This window comes from Solea senegalensis, linkage group LG9, assembly GCF_019176455.1.
Source record: "Solea senegalensis isolate Sse05_10M linkage group LG9, IFAPA_SoseM_1, whole genome shotgun sequence".
In the NCBI taxonomy this organism is placed as follows: domain Eukaryota; kingdom Metazoa; phylum Chordata; class Actinopteri; order Pleuronectiformes; family Soleidae; genus Solea; species Solea senegalensis.
In genome coordinates, this window is record NC_058029.1 from 24095025 (window position 1) to 24111288 (window position 16264).

General features: G+C 39.1%; 1 protein-coding gene across 1 annotated transcript; it reads left to right on the plus strand.

Moving 5' to 3' along the window:
• Nucleotides 1-1648: 1648 nt before the first annotated feature.
• On the plus strand, nt 1649-15837 carry LOC122774983 (CTP synthase 1-like). Its single transcript, XM_044034637.1, has 18 exons — nt 1649-1808; nt 2652-2833; nt 4351-4521; nt 5034-5134; nt 5757-5873; nt 6036-6119; nt 6747-6827; nt 7665-7816; nt 8132-8264; nt 8485-8573; nt 9662-9756; nt 11038-11100; nt 11231-11274; nt 12482-12578; nt 12668-12723; nt 12818-12914; nt 12998-13142; nt 14339-15837. The coding sequence occupies exons 2-18, from the start codon at nt 2668-2670 to the stop codon at nt 14412-14414; spliced, it is 1767 nt and encodes a 588-aa protein (XP_043890572.1). The 5' UTR covers nt 1649-1808; nt 2652-2667; the 3' UTR covers nt 14415-15837.
• The last annotated feature ends 427 nt before the right edge of the window (nt 15838-16264 follow it).

Below are 16264 nucleotides of genomic sequence, written 5' to 3' on the forward strand. Positions count from 1 at the left end.
GAATTTGAATCACCACTCTCTTATCACCCCGCAGCGGCAAAACTGGAGCAGCATGACAGTGGATACATGGAGGGGAACTTTAATATCTCACATAAATGTGGTTTTAAGGGATTGCTGCTCTATTTTGTTGCCTCCCCTCACTTGACTAAACCAGAATATATGATGGCATCCATTATGCCATTAATCCCCATATTGCTATACACCTCTTGCTCTCTGCCATAAATTCACTGAGTTCATTATTTGTGAATAATCATGTGCATGTTAAATGCTCAATTTACCCTAGATATATGGTTAGTGGTGCTACGCAGAGCTCATGCGCCATCTAGTGGTGAGATTGTGCAAATATCTAGAATGGAAGCAGGTGGCTTCATGAGAATCCAGAGAGGACAGCAGATATTGATGATACCGATGATATTTGTACATGTAACATAGGTTACTCACTCCTTCCCTCCCTGATTTCATCCTCCTTGTTGGCTGATCCAGGTCCCTGAAACAATAACACAGAAGAAAACAAAACAGTAATGTGCTCGGGTTCCAGTTTAATATTGAAGAGCAGTAACTCATCTTTTTTTGTCAACCAAGGACCATAAGGACAAGATAATATTCCAAGGACCCTCTCCCATATGTATTCCCATTGCACTGATTTGATGATAAATAGTTTTTTAACTATTAACTGGATATTTACTTAAAATGTGAGGAGAAATGACAGTTGTTTGTGCACCAACCAGTCGTGTTTACGTCACTTCACCACTCAGTCAAACAGACTGTAGTTAAACACATGTTGGCAAAAACAGGAAAGTAGTCTTTTACAATTCAAAGGACAATAAATGGAATGAGAACATATGTAAACATATCAGTTTCATGACTTTGATGAAACCATACAACTCATTTATTTTTATTCTTTATTTTTGTCATTTGCATTTTTTATATATATATTTAAATGTGACTTTGAGAACTAATACAAAATATTGAATAATTAGAGTTACATTTAGATTTAGCCAAGGCAGCTTTATTTGTGTAACACATTTCACACAGTGCAATATTTATATAAAAACAGAACAATGGTTATTCAGTTATTGTTATAAGTAGTGTACATAAAAATAACAATAAATTAGTTTAAGATATGTAGCAGAAACAATGTGCACAGTTCATTACACAGAAGTTTGGTAAAGCAATGATTTTTGCTTTAATCTTTTAGATGTTTTATTTTGTAAGGTTTTCAAATAGAATTCAAATGATGTAATAGGATAGCAACCTATGTGGGGATTAGAGATCATAACAAAGTAGACAGATACAATATGATAGTCCTTTATTAGACCCACAAAGGGGACATGTATGAAAATAAGCCACTAAAGGAAGTGACAAAATATGAGCAAGTTCACATAAGATAAAAGAAAGGTGGCAAAAGCAGTGGTTTTATAAATACAGAGGGAGGTTGATATAAGACAAGATTATTGTTTGTTTATTTTCAAAATGGGGGAAACAACCTATAAGAAGCCGTTGTTTGGGGACAAGGGGAACATTAGGCTTTCGTATTAATGCAATGGAAATATATGGAGATTATACTCCATGCCAGTAGGTGGCAGTGATGGGCCAACAACGTGTTTGCAGCCGACATTACTGCGAAGAATAAGAGGCGGGAGGAACCAACGGCAGCAGCGACAGGAAGCAGCTCAGCAGCTCAGTAATGTCAGTCTGTCCTACACGTGTTAACTGTCTCTGCTGGAGCATCACGCTCCGAAAATAGAAGACACTTAAAGGTTACTCGGCGGCGCACATTTGAACGCCAGCTTCTCTGTAGCCGTTAGGTGAGAATTTGTTTTATTAAATGCTTTTACTTTGAGTGCGAGAAAGACTTGTCATATAGCTACCAATGCTGCAAACGTAGCTAGTTGTGTAAGAGGACTGTTATTGTTTTTAGTTACGTAGGCTGCACATGTTCACTTTACACGGTGAATCCGTTGTTTGTTAATAACTACGTCGTTAACGTTCAGTCTGGGAAATTTGGTAATTTGGCGTATAGCCAAGTAAGCTAACCAAACAGCCTAGATTTTATAGCCTATGTTTTACGTTTGTATTCAATGGCGCTTAATTACAACATTATTGAAGTATTCATACATGTTAATAAACAGTGAAGTGTTTTAACACAAGTGGCTCACACTACAGATGTCTCTTCCGGCATATTTCTGTGTCCCTGCAATTTCCCGCCACTAATTGTTAAAGTATGTTGCTGTAAACAAAGACATATGAGCAGCTTTGAACACATCCTCAGTTGAGGGTTTAGTGTTGAGATGCTTTTTTCAGTTTACTCGTCCAATGTCTTTATGCCATATAAAACGTATATATATATGAAGGTTCAGCTCTAAATTTAGATGTAAACAAACCGGTATGTCCACCTGCAAGTATGAAAACAACAGCATTTAACATGTCACCTGAGTGAAGAATATACATTAGCATTGTAAATGTGAATCCAGTGAGAAAATAACGTTAAATGAATGTAATAGACACATAAAGTCTTGTGCTTATCACTTGTGTTGCGTTAATATGTGGTTAAGCGAGTTTTGTTGAACACACGCCCAGACTGTGTCGGGTTTCATCAGAACATCTGCTGGATTTTTTTTTTTAATGATTTGTGTTTTATATATGCATAGATATTTACATGTCACCATGAAGTACATCCTGGTAACTGGAGGAGTCATATCTGGTATTGGCAAAGGCATCATAGCGAGCAGCGTGGGAACAATCCTCAAGTCCTGTGGCCTTCATGTGACAGCCATCAAAATCGACCCCTACATTAACATTGATGCTGGCACCTTTTCACCATATGAGCACGGTGAGGAAATAAGTGTGTTTTAATGTCTCTAAAGGGACAGTTCCTGTTTGTGTGAGATATTTATTTAAGCTTTAGCCATATGGAAACTTTTCTCTTTTTTCCCCCTAAACATCCAGAAACATGTCATTGAAAGAAATGTCTTCATCTACACGAAATAACCCAAATCAACTTTAGTACATATGCCAGACCTATATGTGGCACTGTAATGCTGCTACAGAAATGCAACATAAATGGAAAAGGACACAAGCATGCCCACAAGTCATGTGCACTGTGTACTAGTGCTGCAACTAAGGATCATTTTCATACTCGGTTAATCTGTCGATTATTTTCTCAAATAATAAATAGTAATCGTTTGGTCCATAAAAAACGTTGACCTGGAAACCTGGAAATGATGATGTGCTCGAATGTCTTGTTTTGTCCACAAACCAAAATGATTCAGTAAGTTTACATGTTTTCTTTGTCATATGGAGCAAAGAAACCAGAACATATTCACATTTAAGAAGCTTATACAATCGGAAATCTCGTTTTAATCATGAAAAAAGCTTCCAAATGATAATCCATTATCAAAATAGTTGACAAATTATTTAGTAATCCATTAATAATCGTTTAATTGAGTAACTGTTTCAGCTCCACTGTGTGTGTACCTTACCTTGCTCAGAAACACAGACCAGACCATGTCAGGGGGAGTAAGGAAAGAAAAAAGTTATCATAAAGCAAGCAGACTGACCAAACACGCTCCAAACACAAGAAGACAAGATGACCAATACAGCAACAGTGAACTAGAGTGGTAGAGGTGGGACTATGACATCAGAATTTTGCCAAAGTAGTGTGTTGGTTGTTTACACGAAAATGCTAGGTTGGTGTTTTGAGATTTTCACACCTGAGGGTGGTTTTCCAAAAAACAAAAAAAAAGCGTTTGAGGGCTCCCACCACGCCCGTTCTGTGTGGATAAGAAGCTGATGCAGTAAAAAAAAAGAACCAGCTGATTCTCCTAAACTTGTTTTGATGTGTATGGCCCTGGAAATGTGAGAACTGGAACATGATTTATCCATTGTTTTGATGTCAACAGGGACAGTGTTTATACTTTATTTTGCATATTTTCAGGGATGTTTGTCACAAAGCCCTTTTTAAAGTATAAGGTGGTTTTTAACATAGCGCCTAAAACATGTGAACAATGCCAGTGGGTTGTTTAACCAAGGTGATTGACTATATGCACAGTCAATTCCTGGTTCTCAGTAATCCAGTCTGACTATTTCCAGTAAGCTGTCATCCAAATATGTAGGTTTGTTCTACAGTCAGTGTCTGCAGAAGTTACCAAGAGCGTTAAGCAACTTATTATACATTGTAGTGGAGGTTGTGTACAGAGGGACACAGCAGTGCTCCACTGTTGTCGCCTCACAAATTGAAATGCTTTCTACATTTTTGGCCTTGTTGATATGCTAATATGCGTACGTCCCTCATATAACTCTTACTCTACGTTGGTTTTTTGAATGGTAGAAATGTCTGTGTCTGTGCAGGTGAAGTATTTGTTCTTGATGATGGCGGGGAGGTGGATCTGGACTTGGGCAACTACGAGCGTTTCCTGGACATCAAGCTGACCAGAGACAACAACCTCACCACTGGAAGGATCTACCAGTCTGTAATAAACAAGGAGAGGAGGGGAGACTACCTGGGCAAGACTGTCCAAGGTAAATTATAACATATCATGTAGAGCTGCAACTAACCATTATTTTCATAATCGATTAATTTGTCGATTATTTTCTCGATTAATCGTTTGGTGTTCAGATATCAGATCAATATCAAAAAACCTTAAAAAATGTTCGTCGTGTTCGTCAAACCTGGAAATGATGATGTTCTCAAATTGTTTTGTCCACAAACCAAAATGATTCGCTTTTGATTTCTTTGTTCTCCAGAGCAAAGAAATGAAGAAAATATTCACATTTAAGAAGCTTAAACAATCGGAAATCTTCTTTTAATCATGAAAAAATCTTCAAAACGATTATTCGATTATCAAAATAGTTGTCGATTAATTTAGTAATCGATTAATCGTTTCAGCTCTAATATCATGGTCATTCTGCTACCATCTGCTTGAGTTTAAATGCTGTGCGCCCACTTTGTGGATGATGCATGTGTCAACACAAGCGACATAGCAGACTACTACTATGCATTTAGACCATTGTGTGTGTCCTTGTTTTGTTAGTGGTACCTCACATCACAGATGCCATCCAGGACTGGGTAATGAAGCAGGCAAAAATTTCAGTCGACGACGATGATGTGGAGCCTCAAGTTTGTGTTATAGAGGTAAATTATTAGTCTAGGACACATTTTATATTCAAGGCGAAGACACAACAATGTTGTATTTCAATAACTCCCATGGGCTACTCTGAAATAACTGACTGGGGCATTTTCTAGTGCTATAAAGTGGAGTCGAGGAGGTTTTCAATCAGAAATGAAATCAGCCTCGTCGAGAGATGAAGGAAATACTGGCCCCACTTGGCAAGTGTGGAGAAACTGAGCCTACACAAGTGATGATTCACTGAAGCAGGAAACAAACATTATTCTGAAAAGCTAAAATTGTTTTATCCACTCATGTAAGTCGGACTCTGCTTTAGTGCCTGTTATTAGTAGGTTAAGAAACTAATTAAGCTAGTGGTATAAATCAAGGGCGTGTTTGACATCTGGTATTTCCAAGCCAAAGTCTCATAAACCAAGTTAAATTATTACTTTGCCTCCAGCATAAGTTTTTCTTATATGACATACATCAAAAGCAGCTCAGACAGAGTTATGGGCTCAGTGCAGTTAATGACATGCTGTACTTGTGTACTTGCCAAGTCTGTGTCGGAGTATGTGCGATTCTGAGAACCAGAACTGTTTATTCACGCGTTTAGTTTTGTTGTCTAAGCTGGTATTTCTGTGTCGACAGCTGGGAGGCACAGTGGGGGACATCGAGAGCATGCCCTTCATTGAAGCCTTCAGACAGTTCCAGTTCAAGGTGAAGAAGGAGAACTTCTGCAACATCCACGTCAGCTTGATACCACAGGTATATGAATCACTGCACAGAAAAAACATAGTCCTTATTAAGCAGGGCATGTGCAAAATGACTGCTTTAGCATTATTGTATGGCATTAAAGGATTGTGGCTTGTGGGATTTGATGTCCAGTGTAATACATGAAGTATTGAATTGAATTCTGTTGTGCTGTAGCCCAGTACCACAGGAGAGCAAAAAACCAAACCAACCCAAAACAGCGTGCGAGAGCTCAGGGGTCTGGGCCTGTCTCCAGATTTGGTGAGTTTGGTTTTACACTCTACAACATTTCCTCTTTGACCCCAATTATAAATAAGCTATTCCGTCCTTCCACTTACAGTACTGTGCAGAAGTCTCAAGGCACTGCCAGCTTTGTTGTTTTTCTGTCAGTCAAATTCTGTGATCATTTGCATTTGGACTGGAATGATGACTCAGGTATTATATATTAGCAAGCTGTCAATGAGTGTACCTCATACATGTATATGTAATGCACAAGCATGTCGTGAATAAACCTGGTGTAATAGACCTTTTTCACAGCAGATATTATAGTAGGAAAAACACAGGTTTTACCAATAACACTGATTAGGGTTCCACACCAGGTTTAAGAGAGCCAGGGTCATGTTGCTGTTCAATTGCAAGGGTAAACTTTATCCTGTGTAGAAACTGTTTTTTCTGAGATTTCCTTATTTTCTGGATGTGTTCCAATGACGTTTTTGAGAAATAATTATACTGTGTGGTCATTATAGCATTGCTTAAACTACAAATCTAAAGGTGCCCTCAAGGTACTAACTGTTGGGTATGCATTCTTCATGTGGTGTGGGCTCTTTGAGACTGTGCACTGGTCCTGCTGTATAATACGTTTAACATGACCATTCATTTCTTTGTCAGATCATGTGCCGCTGTGCTACACCCCTAGAAACATCCGTCAAGGAGAAGATCTCCATGTTTTGTCATGTGGAGCCCTCACAGGTGAGGGACCAACATCACATTTGATTCTGCCTCGAAAAGATCCCATCACAGCGGTTCACAGCTGGCATTAAAATGCATCATATATGCATCGCTGTGAACATTTGTGATCGTCTGTTTGTGTTAGGCTTGGATGGCATCCAAATTTTGACACCTTTTTAAAATCTTCTCCAAATTTCATCGAGTTACTGTGGCTAATTAAAAAGGAGGTCATAGTCTCACTCTCTGCTTCTTAACAAGTTTTTCTTAGAAAGAGTGTGAGCAGAGCAAAGCTGTTAAGGATTGGAAGTGACCTTGAGTGACAGAAAGCCACTTTTAAATAAAATGTATTATTGTTTTTATTATTATTATCTGTGTTACATGTCTAAAATACAGTTATTACCTTTCAATTCATATAATACATTGTTTATTTTTGGGGCTTTTTAATGTTAAATGAAGGATTTGTGTTAGAAACTAATTTCTAACACAAATTGCCTACATGGAATCGACAATTTATACTCTATACATATGTATGTGTATATGTGTGTATATGTATATATATATATATTCATACGTGTGTGTGTGTGTGTGTATATATATGTGTATATATATGTACACATATGTATATTTAATTTATAGTATTTTATGTATTTTACAAATTGATTCAGAGTAATATATGTATGTAGATTATTAAAGTATAATGATTATTCATGCAACAGACGACATCGCAGCTACCTCATCACAATATGAAGATATCTTGTCTCATGTCATGATATAGGTACAATATCAATATATGGCCTAACCCTATTGTGTATCAGAGAGGGAGGTTTGACGTTGACGTTCCTCTTGTCTTCTTCTTAGGTGGTGTGTGTCCAAGATGTCTCTACAGTGTACAGAGTGCCTCTGCTGCTGCTGGAACAAGGCGTCATGAGGTACTTCTGTGAGCGTCTGAACCTGCCCGTCGAGCCCAAGCCCAGAAAGATGCTCACAAAGTGGAAGGAGATGGCTGACCGGTGAGGGAGTTTTGTCTTTGATTCTGCGTCTTTGTCTCTGTGGAAGAAAGTTGGAACATACGGACACAAAAGGGATCAAATCAATCGGTTATAGAACAGTCAGTTTAACCAAAAAGTCACTTTACTACCGCCAAAGCTTGTGTAACAAACCCAAGAATATTGAACTCTGAAAGCCAAATTATTCTGCAGTCACTGCAGCACACGGGAAGCCGAGGTAAAATCAAATGAACATTGAATTGTTCATAGAGTAGCTGTTTGGATGTGATTAAATAATGCACATGGTCAGGTCTCTAAATCATTTTCCTCTGTCCTCAGATCTGACCGTCTCTTGGAGAAAGTTTCCATTGCTCTGGTGGGGAAGTATACAAAGTTATCTGACTCCTACACGTCGGTTATTAAGGCCCTTGAGCACTCGGCCCTCGCAATTAATCACAAACTAGACGTCAAGGTATGTAAACACTTCACACTTTCTGATTTTTTTTTATTAGTCTCCGGAATTTCCATCTCTGCTGTTGTGATCTTTGTTAGAAAACTGGATTAATCCTAGAAATGTGCCTGTATTTGCGTGTGTGGTCTTTGAGCGTGTTGGCCATGATGTTAACTGATCCAAATGCTCCTTACTAACTGATCCTAACTCCTTCCAAATGCTGTGTGTGTTGTTATTGCAGTACGTAGACTCTGCAGACCTGGAGGCTGCCACGCTGCAAGACGAACCAGTGAAATATCACGAGGCCTGGCAGAAACTCTGCAGTGCTGAGTGAGTAGACAAACCCAAGGGAACCCCTGTACCCCAAGGTCTGAAAGATGGTGAAATTCTACAACTCAATACTCTTAAGACAATATAATTCACTGTCAGAGTGTTGTAATTCATGCTACATGATTAAAGCAGCTCTTGTCACTTCAGTCGGGATGTCTGTGCTTTGTAGAAATGCACTTTTTCATTAAATCTAGTGTAAACTGCTATGATCAGGTATTGAGCACTTGTTTCTTACCACATCTCAAAAGATCTTTGCAATTAAAGTCCACGATAGGCCTGAAAGACTTTGGGGGTGAAAAAAAGAAGCCCTAATCGTTTCTCGATTTGAGATGCAATCGTTTTTGTAAGTCAAGCTTCTGTTTAATATCCTCTGTGTAATGGATTTAAAACTTGACGGAGCGTTGCCACATCAGATACCATGAAAATATACTTGGTATTTTAATGCAAGGATAAAGAAATGGATTGCTTCAAGCATGTGTGTATTACATTTTATTAATTGACAGAACGACAGAAAAAGTCATTACAAAAGCTGTGAATGAAAAAATAAATTATAAAAACTAATATGGCCTCGCTGTAAACAATCCCGGGCACTGAAATCGGTAGGTCATTAACTCATTGCAATCAATTTCAGCGTTTGCAATTTGCTAATTGCATTTTCTCAAATTGCAATTTTGATTTGAAAATGATGAATTGCACAGCCCGATTCCAGAGAGTCGACGATTCCATAGATGAGCAGAAAGTGTTTCTGTTCTTGGCTCCACAGAGTGGAACCTTTTCCTATCTGTTTAAATAAGTCTTGCGACTGCTTCAAGCAGCATCTGCCGAGCTGTTGTTGCTCATGGGATGTTTGTTTTTCTGATTATTCGGAGTAAAATCACGAGATAGTTTACTTGAAAAATCCCAGAAGAACAAAACATTAAACCGGCACAGCTGAATAAACTGTCATGAGACGACACGATTTTCTTCATTCTGCTGGTAAATGTGGATCATAAATGAAACTCCTTCCCTGTGTTTACACTATTTTATGCACTGCATTGGCAACAGCCCTGTGTCTAATAAAATGCATGTATTCTGTATTCCTCCCACAGCGGTGTGCTGGTACCAGGTGGTTTCGGTGTGAGGGGAACAGAAGGCAAGATTCTGGCTATTAAGTGGGCAAGAAAACAGAACAAGCCATTTCTGGGTGAGAGAGAATGCAAAACTTTGAACTTGACTCATCAATTCTGCCTCCATCATTACCATTTGATAATGTAGATTTTCCAGCTGTAAACCAGTTAACGTGTGTGTAATTGAATCTGTTTAGGATGCAGGTTTATATTTGCATCGCGTTGCCAACTTTCATGAATAAATCAACTAAATAATGAGCTGAATCGCAGTGGAATTAATGCTCCTTTTGCCAGAAAGGCCACAGCAAACCCTGTGATCAGTATTAAGTGTAATACAAAGCAAACTTTAATTTATTGCATATTTATCCTTTATTTTATGTATTTATATAAAATAAAGAGAACATGGTAGTATCATAAAAGGTTCAGTGGTGCAACAACTGCTGAGAGTTTTTATTAAAGATGTATTAATTACGATGCATCTAAGAACCAAGTTTTTTGGGTTTGTTTTTTTTTTACTACCCCCTTGTCTACACTTCCAAAAGAATGTGGCAATATTTCATGTGATTTATTTGACATGATATAAACACAGTTCATAGCACTGAGGATTAACACAAACACACAAGTGTGGTGACGAGGGGTGAAGACAGGATAGTATCATATGATTCTGATCCTTAAAGCTCCACTGAGCTGTTCAGAAAATACATAACATGTATTTAACACTAAATAAAGACTAAACAAAGAATAAACTGAATCCCAAGGCTGATTTTTACCTCTGCTGTACAATCCATTAACTATCCCACAATATCAGCAATGTGATCAGGAAAAACAAAGCAGGACAAATATTACTTTAAAATAGACTATAATTTAAAGAGGTTTTTTGACTGAATTTCTTTCCATAGTTTGACTTCCCAAACTAAAACATTTTAAGTGAGAATCCATTTAAAATACTAAATAGATGTTTTTAAAGATAAACAACCCTCTCATATTCCCTTTCCTTCACCTAAAAAAAAATGACAATACTTAAGAAGACTTTTATTCTGAAGTTCAATCCTAAATGTGTGTAAATACAATATGAAAACTGATAAATGTGTCTGTAGATTTATAAGAACCCTTTTCGCACCCTCAGATCGTCTTGGGTGTGATTTCAGCTCTCAATTGTGACTTCAGTGTAAATGTGCTGACTGAACCAGGCCTGCTTTACGCAGACACATACTTTTTAACTAAATAATACACACAGTAATAACTGCACCATTATCCATGAAAGTAGTTTATTTATAAGGGCTCTTGTTCACTGTTTTCTCAAGTTCTAACAACAACTCTCAATTATGCATGAATTCTGCTGGTCTCGTTTTGTGCAGGGGTTTGTTTAGGCATGCAGCTGGCAGTGTGTGAGTTTGCCCGAGAGGTTCTTGGATGGGAAGGTAAGTAATACAAGCACAGTCGGCCTGGGCACTCTGTCAAGGATCATTGAACTCCTCTGGTTTCATAAATGATGAAGCTACTCGCAACTTGTTTGGAGCTGAGATCAGTTTCACTCTTCTTCTCTTTCAGATGCAAACTCCACAGAATTTGATCCCGAATCCAAACACCCCGTGGTAGGTTCCTTTTCTTTAGCTGTGTTTACATTTCTCTATAAATGCATATCTGTCTGACTTGCGGTGTGTGTTGTTTGGATAAGAAATGCAAGAGATATTGGGTGAAATCACTAAAAAAAAGGGCACTTCTGCTTCCTCGCACAGTGAAAAGAAACCATCGAGCACATAAATACACAAAAACCATGGGCACTGCACTAGTCAATGTTGTATGAAAGTGTGGTTGTATAAATAAAGTCTGCACTGACTACACTATGTGCTCCCCCTGCATGCGAAGCCAGCTTTGCCGCTAGTGCAGATGCAAGAAAAAAATGATTTTGGACACTTAAAGGCCCTGATACAGTATACGCATTGCGTGTCGCATACCGTGGACCCTGGTGTACTCGCGCATCGGGGTCCTGTAGTATCTGACTTCACCATCGGGAGGCTGTTCGAGTCTGGAGACAGGGAATAGGACGCATTCCTACAGCTCCCTGGGACACGTCTGCTTCGAGTAGCTCATCAGCAGGGGAGTCGGGGTGTCGGCCGGTGTCACTATGCGCAGAGGTATACTAGTGCCTTGTGTCAGACAGCCTTTGCCAACTGGATACTGAAGTTTATAAACTGATTCCACTGAATGCCTATCCCGCGGCATCGAAAGACAGCGCTTCAATTCAGCAAGAGCGGGACAGGAATTCAAACACCGATACAATCAATACGTTTTATGAAGTGTTTTTTTGAGAGGTTTTCGATATAAAAGCCCATGTCATGTTTCACTTAAGTACATCAGCAACACGGCATAATAGTGCAGTCATATCATGCCTGTAAACGGCATGCCAAGATTAAAATCTATAGAGAAAGATCAGCTGCTGGTGGACTGCTGCCTCCTGTAAACTGATGGTACATCTGAATGAAGGATTTCAAACCATAGTCACAACATAACACATTTGAAACTCAATGATGGAGGCAGCATGAGGATCAACAACTCCTGTGTGCTGTGATGGAAAATTGCTGATTTTCTCTTTGGTGTGGAAGAGGGGGGAGTTTCCAACGCTGTCGAATGGTGAGATAGTGTGACAGAAAGATAAAGTGTCCCTGCTGATAGTGAGAATGAAGCTGGATGGGATGCACGCACCACAGTCAGGTGTTACTGCTCGTCAGTATCTTGTACAACCATAAAAAAAAAAAAAAGGCCCAACTATCCCTTTATTGTCTTGTTTCTTCCTGGCAGGTGATTGACATGCCCGAGCACAACCCAGGGCAGATGGGTGGGACTATGAGGTTGGGGAAGAGACGGACCATTTTCAAATCCAACACCAGTGTACTGAGTATGTGTCCTCATTTAATAAATGGTGGATTTTCAACATTTGTGTTTAATTACAACTGATTTATTTATTTATTTATTTATTTTTAACAGAAAAACTGTACGGAGATTCGGACTATGTTGAGGAGAGGCATAGACACAGATTTGAGGTACAAACTAAATGCATTTTAATGCCAATCTTCAAAAATATATGATGAAGTATTATAAAGTAACGTCTTTGTTATTAAAAAAAAATCCTCACAGGTGAATCCTGAGCTGACGCACCATTTTGAATCAAAGGGCCTCCATTTTGTTGGTCAGGATGTGGAAGGAGAGAGAATGGAGGTTGTTGAATTAGAGGGTGAGTTTAATAAGAAACACCCTTCGTTTGGTTATGATGAATAAATACAGTATTGACTTATTTACCTGCTCTTTCTGTTTCAGGCCATTGTTACTTTGTTGGAGTGCAGTACCATCCAGAGTTCACCTCCAGACCCATCAAACCATCTCCTCCATACTTTGGCCTCCTGCTGGCTGCTGCAGGGAAACTCCCGGGCTTCATGGCCAAGGGCTGTCGCCTTTCTCCACGGTAAACTCACACACAGCTCAACCGTAACTCACCCCGCACAACTGCACTAAGCTTGATTTGAGTCGCAGTGTTTTATAACCAGTTTATGAGGCGTAACAGAGCACTCACAAGTCTGCATCACCTGATCATCAGAGCTGAGAGTGACGTCACCCACTGAGTTCACCACATTCCAGTTTAGAAGTTGGAAATGTTTAGGAATCTCGGGGTAGCTGTTGTTAGTTAGTTAGAATACCAGTCAATAACAACACTCGACATCGGTATTTTGTAGCAACACATCGACGGTTATAAATGTGCTACTTGCGGTAACAGTAGCAGTGTTTGTAACTCAGATGTACAACTTGGAGAAGCCGGGGGGCGCTCCTGCCTAGAAAGTTCCGACTACACATGGAATGCACCATTAGTGCTTGAAATTTGACATCCCTGGTGCCAGAATAGGCTTTCAGAAGTTAACAGGGCATTGTTTGTCATGGCTAATAGTGAGTAGGTGTGTCACGATTTTTCCAAATACTTTTTCGATTTCATGGTCACGATTCGATTCAATTCTCAATCTTTTTTTTCTCATTTAGTGCAGATGGGTCTGCCATTTTTAGACTTGTCTAGTTTAGTCTAGGCTCATTGGCTTCATGTCATGATAACTCATTTCTCTCATCTACATAGTGATATAATGTCCATCATTTGTTTGCAGCGTATTTTCAAGTTTAAATCATTTGTTAACAATGTTAATGTCACAATAACCAGTCGATTGGAAACTAACTGTAAAAAGTCATAGAGAGTCATGGAGCTCTGTGTTACTCTGAAGATCCAGCAATCTGCTGGATTTGACTTGATTGGCTTGTGTTTGTGCTGGAATATTTGAATAACTGGAGTTCATTGGCTGGTTCTTGCATAAAGAAACTGAATTATAATGCAATGCTGCAACAGCTTCAGGTCACAGTAGGGAAATGACAAATGTAAATCACCATTGATGGCTGAGTTCCTTGAAGTTTCCCTCGGCTCGTGTGCAGCAGGCTGGTTCACTGTCGCACTGTCCTGACTGTAACAGAGCCATCGTTAATGTGAATACAACACGTGTGCCTGTCCTGCTTAAACATGTCAAAGGGTATTACAGCTTACACTGACACTGTGTTATCACCATTGCACCTGGAACCATATTAGAATAATCCCTGTTTTAATATAAATGTTGTGTTTGATCACAGGGACACCTACAGCGACCGCAGCGGCGGCAGCTCTCCTGAAGCTGACATCGTAGACCTGAAGTTCCCCTCTTTGTAGCCCATAACGCCCGCGTTTGTGTAGACAACTGCAAAGTCCAGGACGAGACGTGGTCTGTCTCTAATGTTGGAAAACCAAAGTACAGGTTAAACTGGTTTTATTTTTATTCAAAATCTATTTATGCCTTCAGTGTTTGTGTGTCGGTAAATGGATGTTTTATATCTCTGTTGCTGCAATAATCGGAGGAATTACGGTAAAAATATTGAATACAGACATTGTTAGAAACTTGAAAAGAAAATAGGAGAAGCTAAGCTCTTCAGGAAATGGACGATGACTTTTCCAGTTAGATATTTAAAAGCAAAGTAACAGTGACACAGGGTTCAGGTGGGAGTCAGGGTCTCACCGTGCTGGGAAAAAACCCAACATCGACCTTTTTACATGACTTTATTTGTCCATTTATTTTCTGCCACTTATTGTTTCTTTCCTGTCAAGTATACAACACTCAGGTGTGTAAACTACATGTTATACTAGGTTTGGATAATCTTGTGATGTTTTGCATGGAAATCTGTTTTAGACAGGACCACATGGTGACCTGACCATGGCCTTTATTCTGGTTTAGTCCAAATGAGGAACTGACCGTTATTCTGGTTTAGTCCTTCTGTGGAACTGACCATTAATCCGGTTTAGTCCTCACAAGGAATTGGCTTTTAGTCTGGTTTAAACCTCTTGAGGACCTGGCCTTTATTCTGGTTTAGTCCTCCTGTTGAATGGACCATTATTCTGGTTTAGTCCTCATGTGGAACTGACCGTTATTCTGGTTTAGTCCTCATGGAGACTTTGTCTGACCTTTTTATTCTGGTTTAAACCTCACGAGGACCTTGTCTGGCCTTTATTCTGGTTTGGTTCTCATTTTTGTGTGGTCCTTGTGATGACCTGGCTTTTATTTCTGGTTTAAACCTCACGAGAAATGGTTTTTATTCTGGTTTTGTTCTCGTTTTAATCTGGCCTTTACCCTGGTTTAGAGAGGCACTTATGCAATTATGGGAGTATATAAGATTTTCCTGTTGTAACAGGGTGAAAGGTTAAGTCGTGATGAATATAATGAGGGTCCTGGGATTTATTCTGCATGAATTTGTTACTGACAAACCTGTGGTGTTATAAATTTTTTCATTCCATAATCTCACAGTCGTTAGCTCTGGTTGGAGCCTCTGTAGGCTGCTGTGTCAAAAGTACACTTGATGTCGTCATTGACTCAAAGGTATTAACTGGAAAAACAAGCTCGGTACACAAAAATACTGATTTGATCCTAGGGTATCAGTAACCTGTGAATGAGAAGCATCAAGCTTTCATCTTACAATTTACTTTGTCTGTCAGTGACAAAGATGTGAAACACATAACGTATTTTTATATTTATGCTGCTCCGATGCATGTGTGATTTGTAATATGTGCATTTATTCCAAATAAATAAATTGTTAAGACAATCTATCGTTTATTTTTCTGGTTTATGAGGATTTGTTCAACATTTTCTAGTCTAAAAGAAAAACATGCAATAAATCCGACTTTTCAGAGTTGGAAAACAAACTTGAGGGTTTGTTCCACTGAATGCACGACCGACACAGAAATTCCAATTTGTGTACACAGTTGTGAACATCACCTTTATCCTGGTTTAGTCTTAATAACTCTGGCTTTTTTCCTGGTTTAGTCCTCATGACAACATCACCTTTATCCTGGTTTAGTCCCCATGACATCTGGCTTTGATACTGGCTTATCCCTCGTGATGAGCTGGCCTTATTTCTCATTGAGTGATGAATCATAGTGTAAGTTCTGCTTTCTGTCAGTCAAAGTGACAGCAAAGCTCATGCACATCAGTCGACTCAGTCACTCACTCGTCTTCTGCCGCTTTATCCTCC

Bases quoted from the DNA above. Each gene is read 5' to 3' on its own strand.
- LOC122774983 (XM_044034637.1), top strand. From the start codon at position 2,668: ATGAAGTACATCCTGGTAACTGGAGGAGTCATATCTGGTATTGGCAAA. The intron at 5,135-5,756 runs GTAAATTATTAG...CTGTGTCGACAG, and splicing joins CTCAAGTTTGTGTTATAGAG to CTGGGAGGCACAGTGGGGGA. The intron at 6,828-7,664 runs GTGAGGGACCAA...TCTTCTTCTTAG, and splicing joins GTCATGTGGAGCCCTCACAG to GTGGTGTGTGTCCAAGATGT.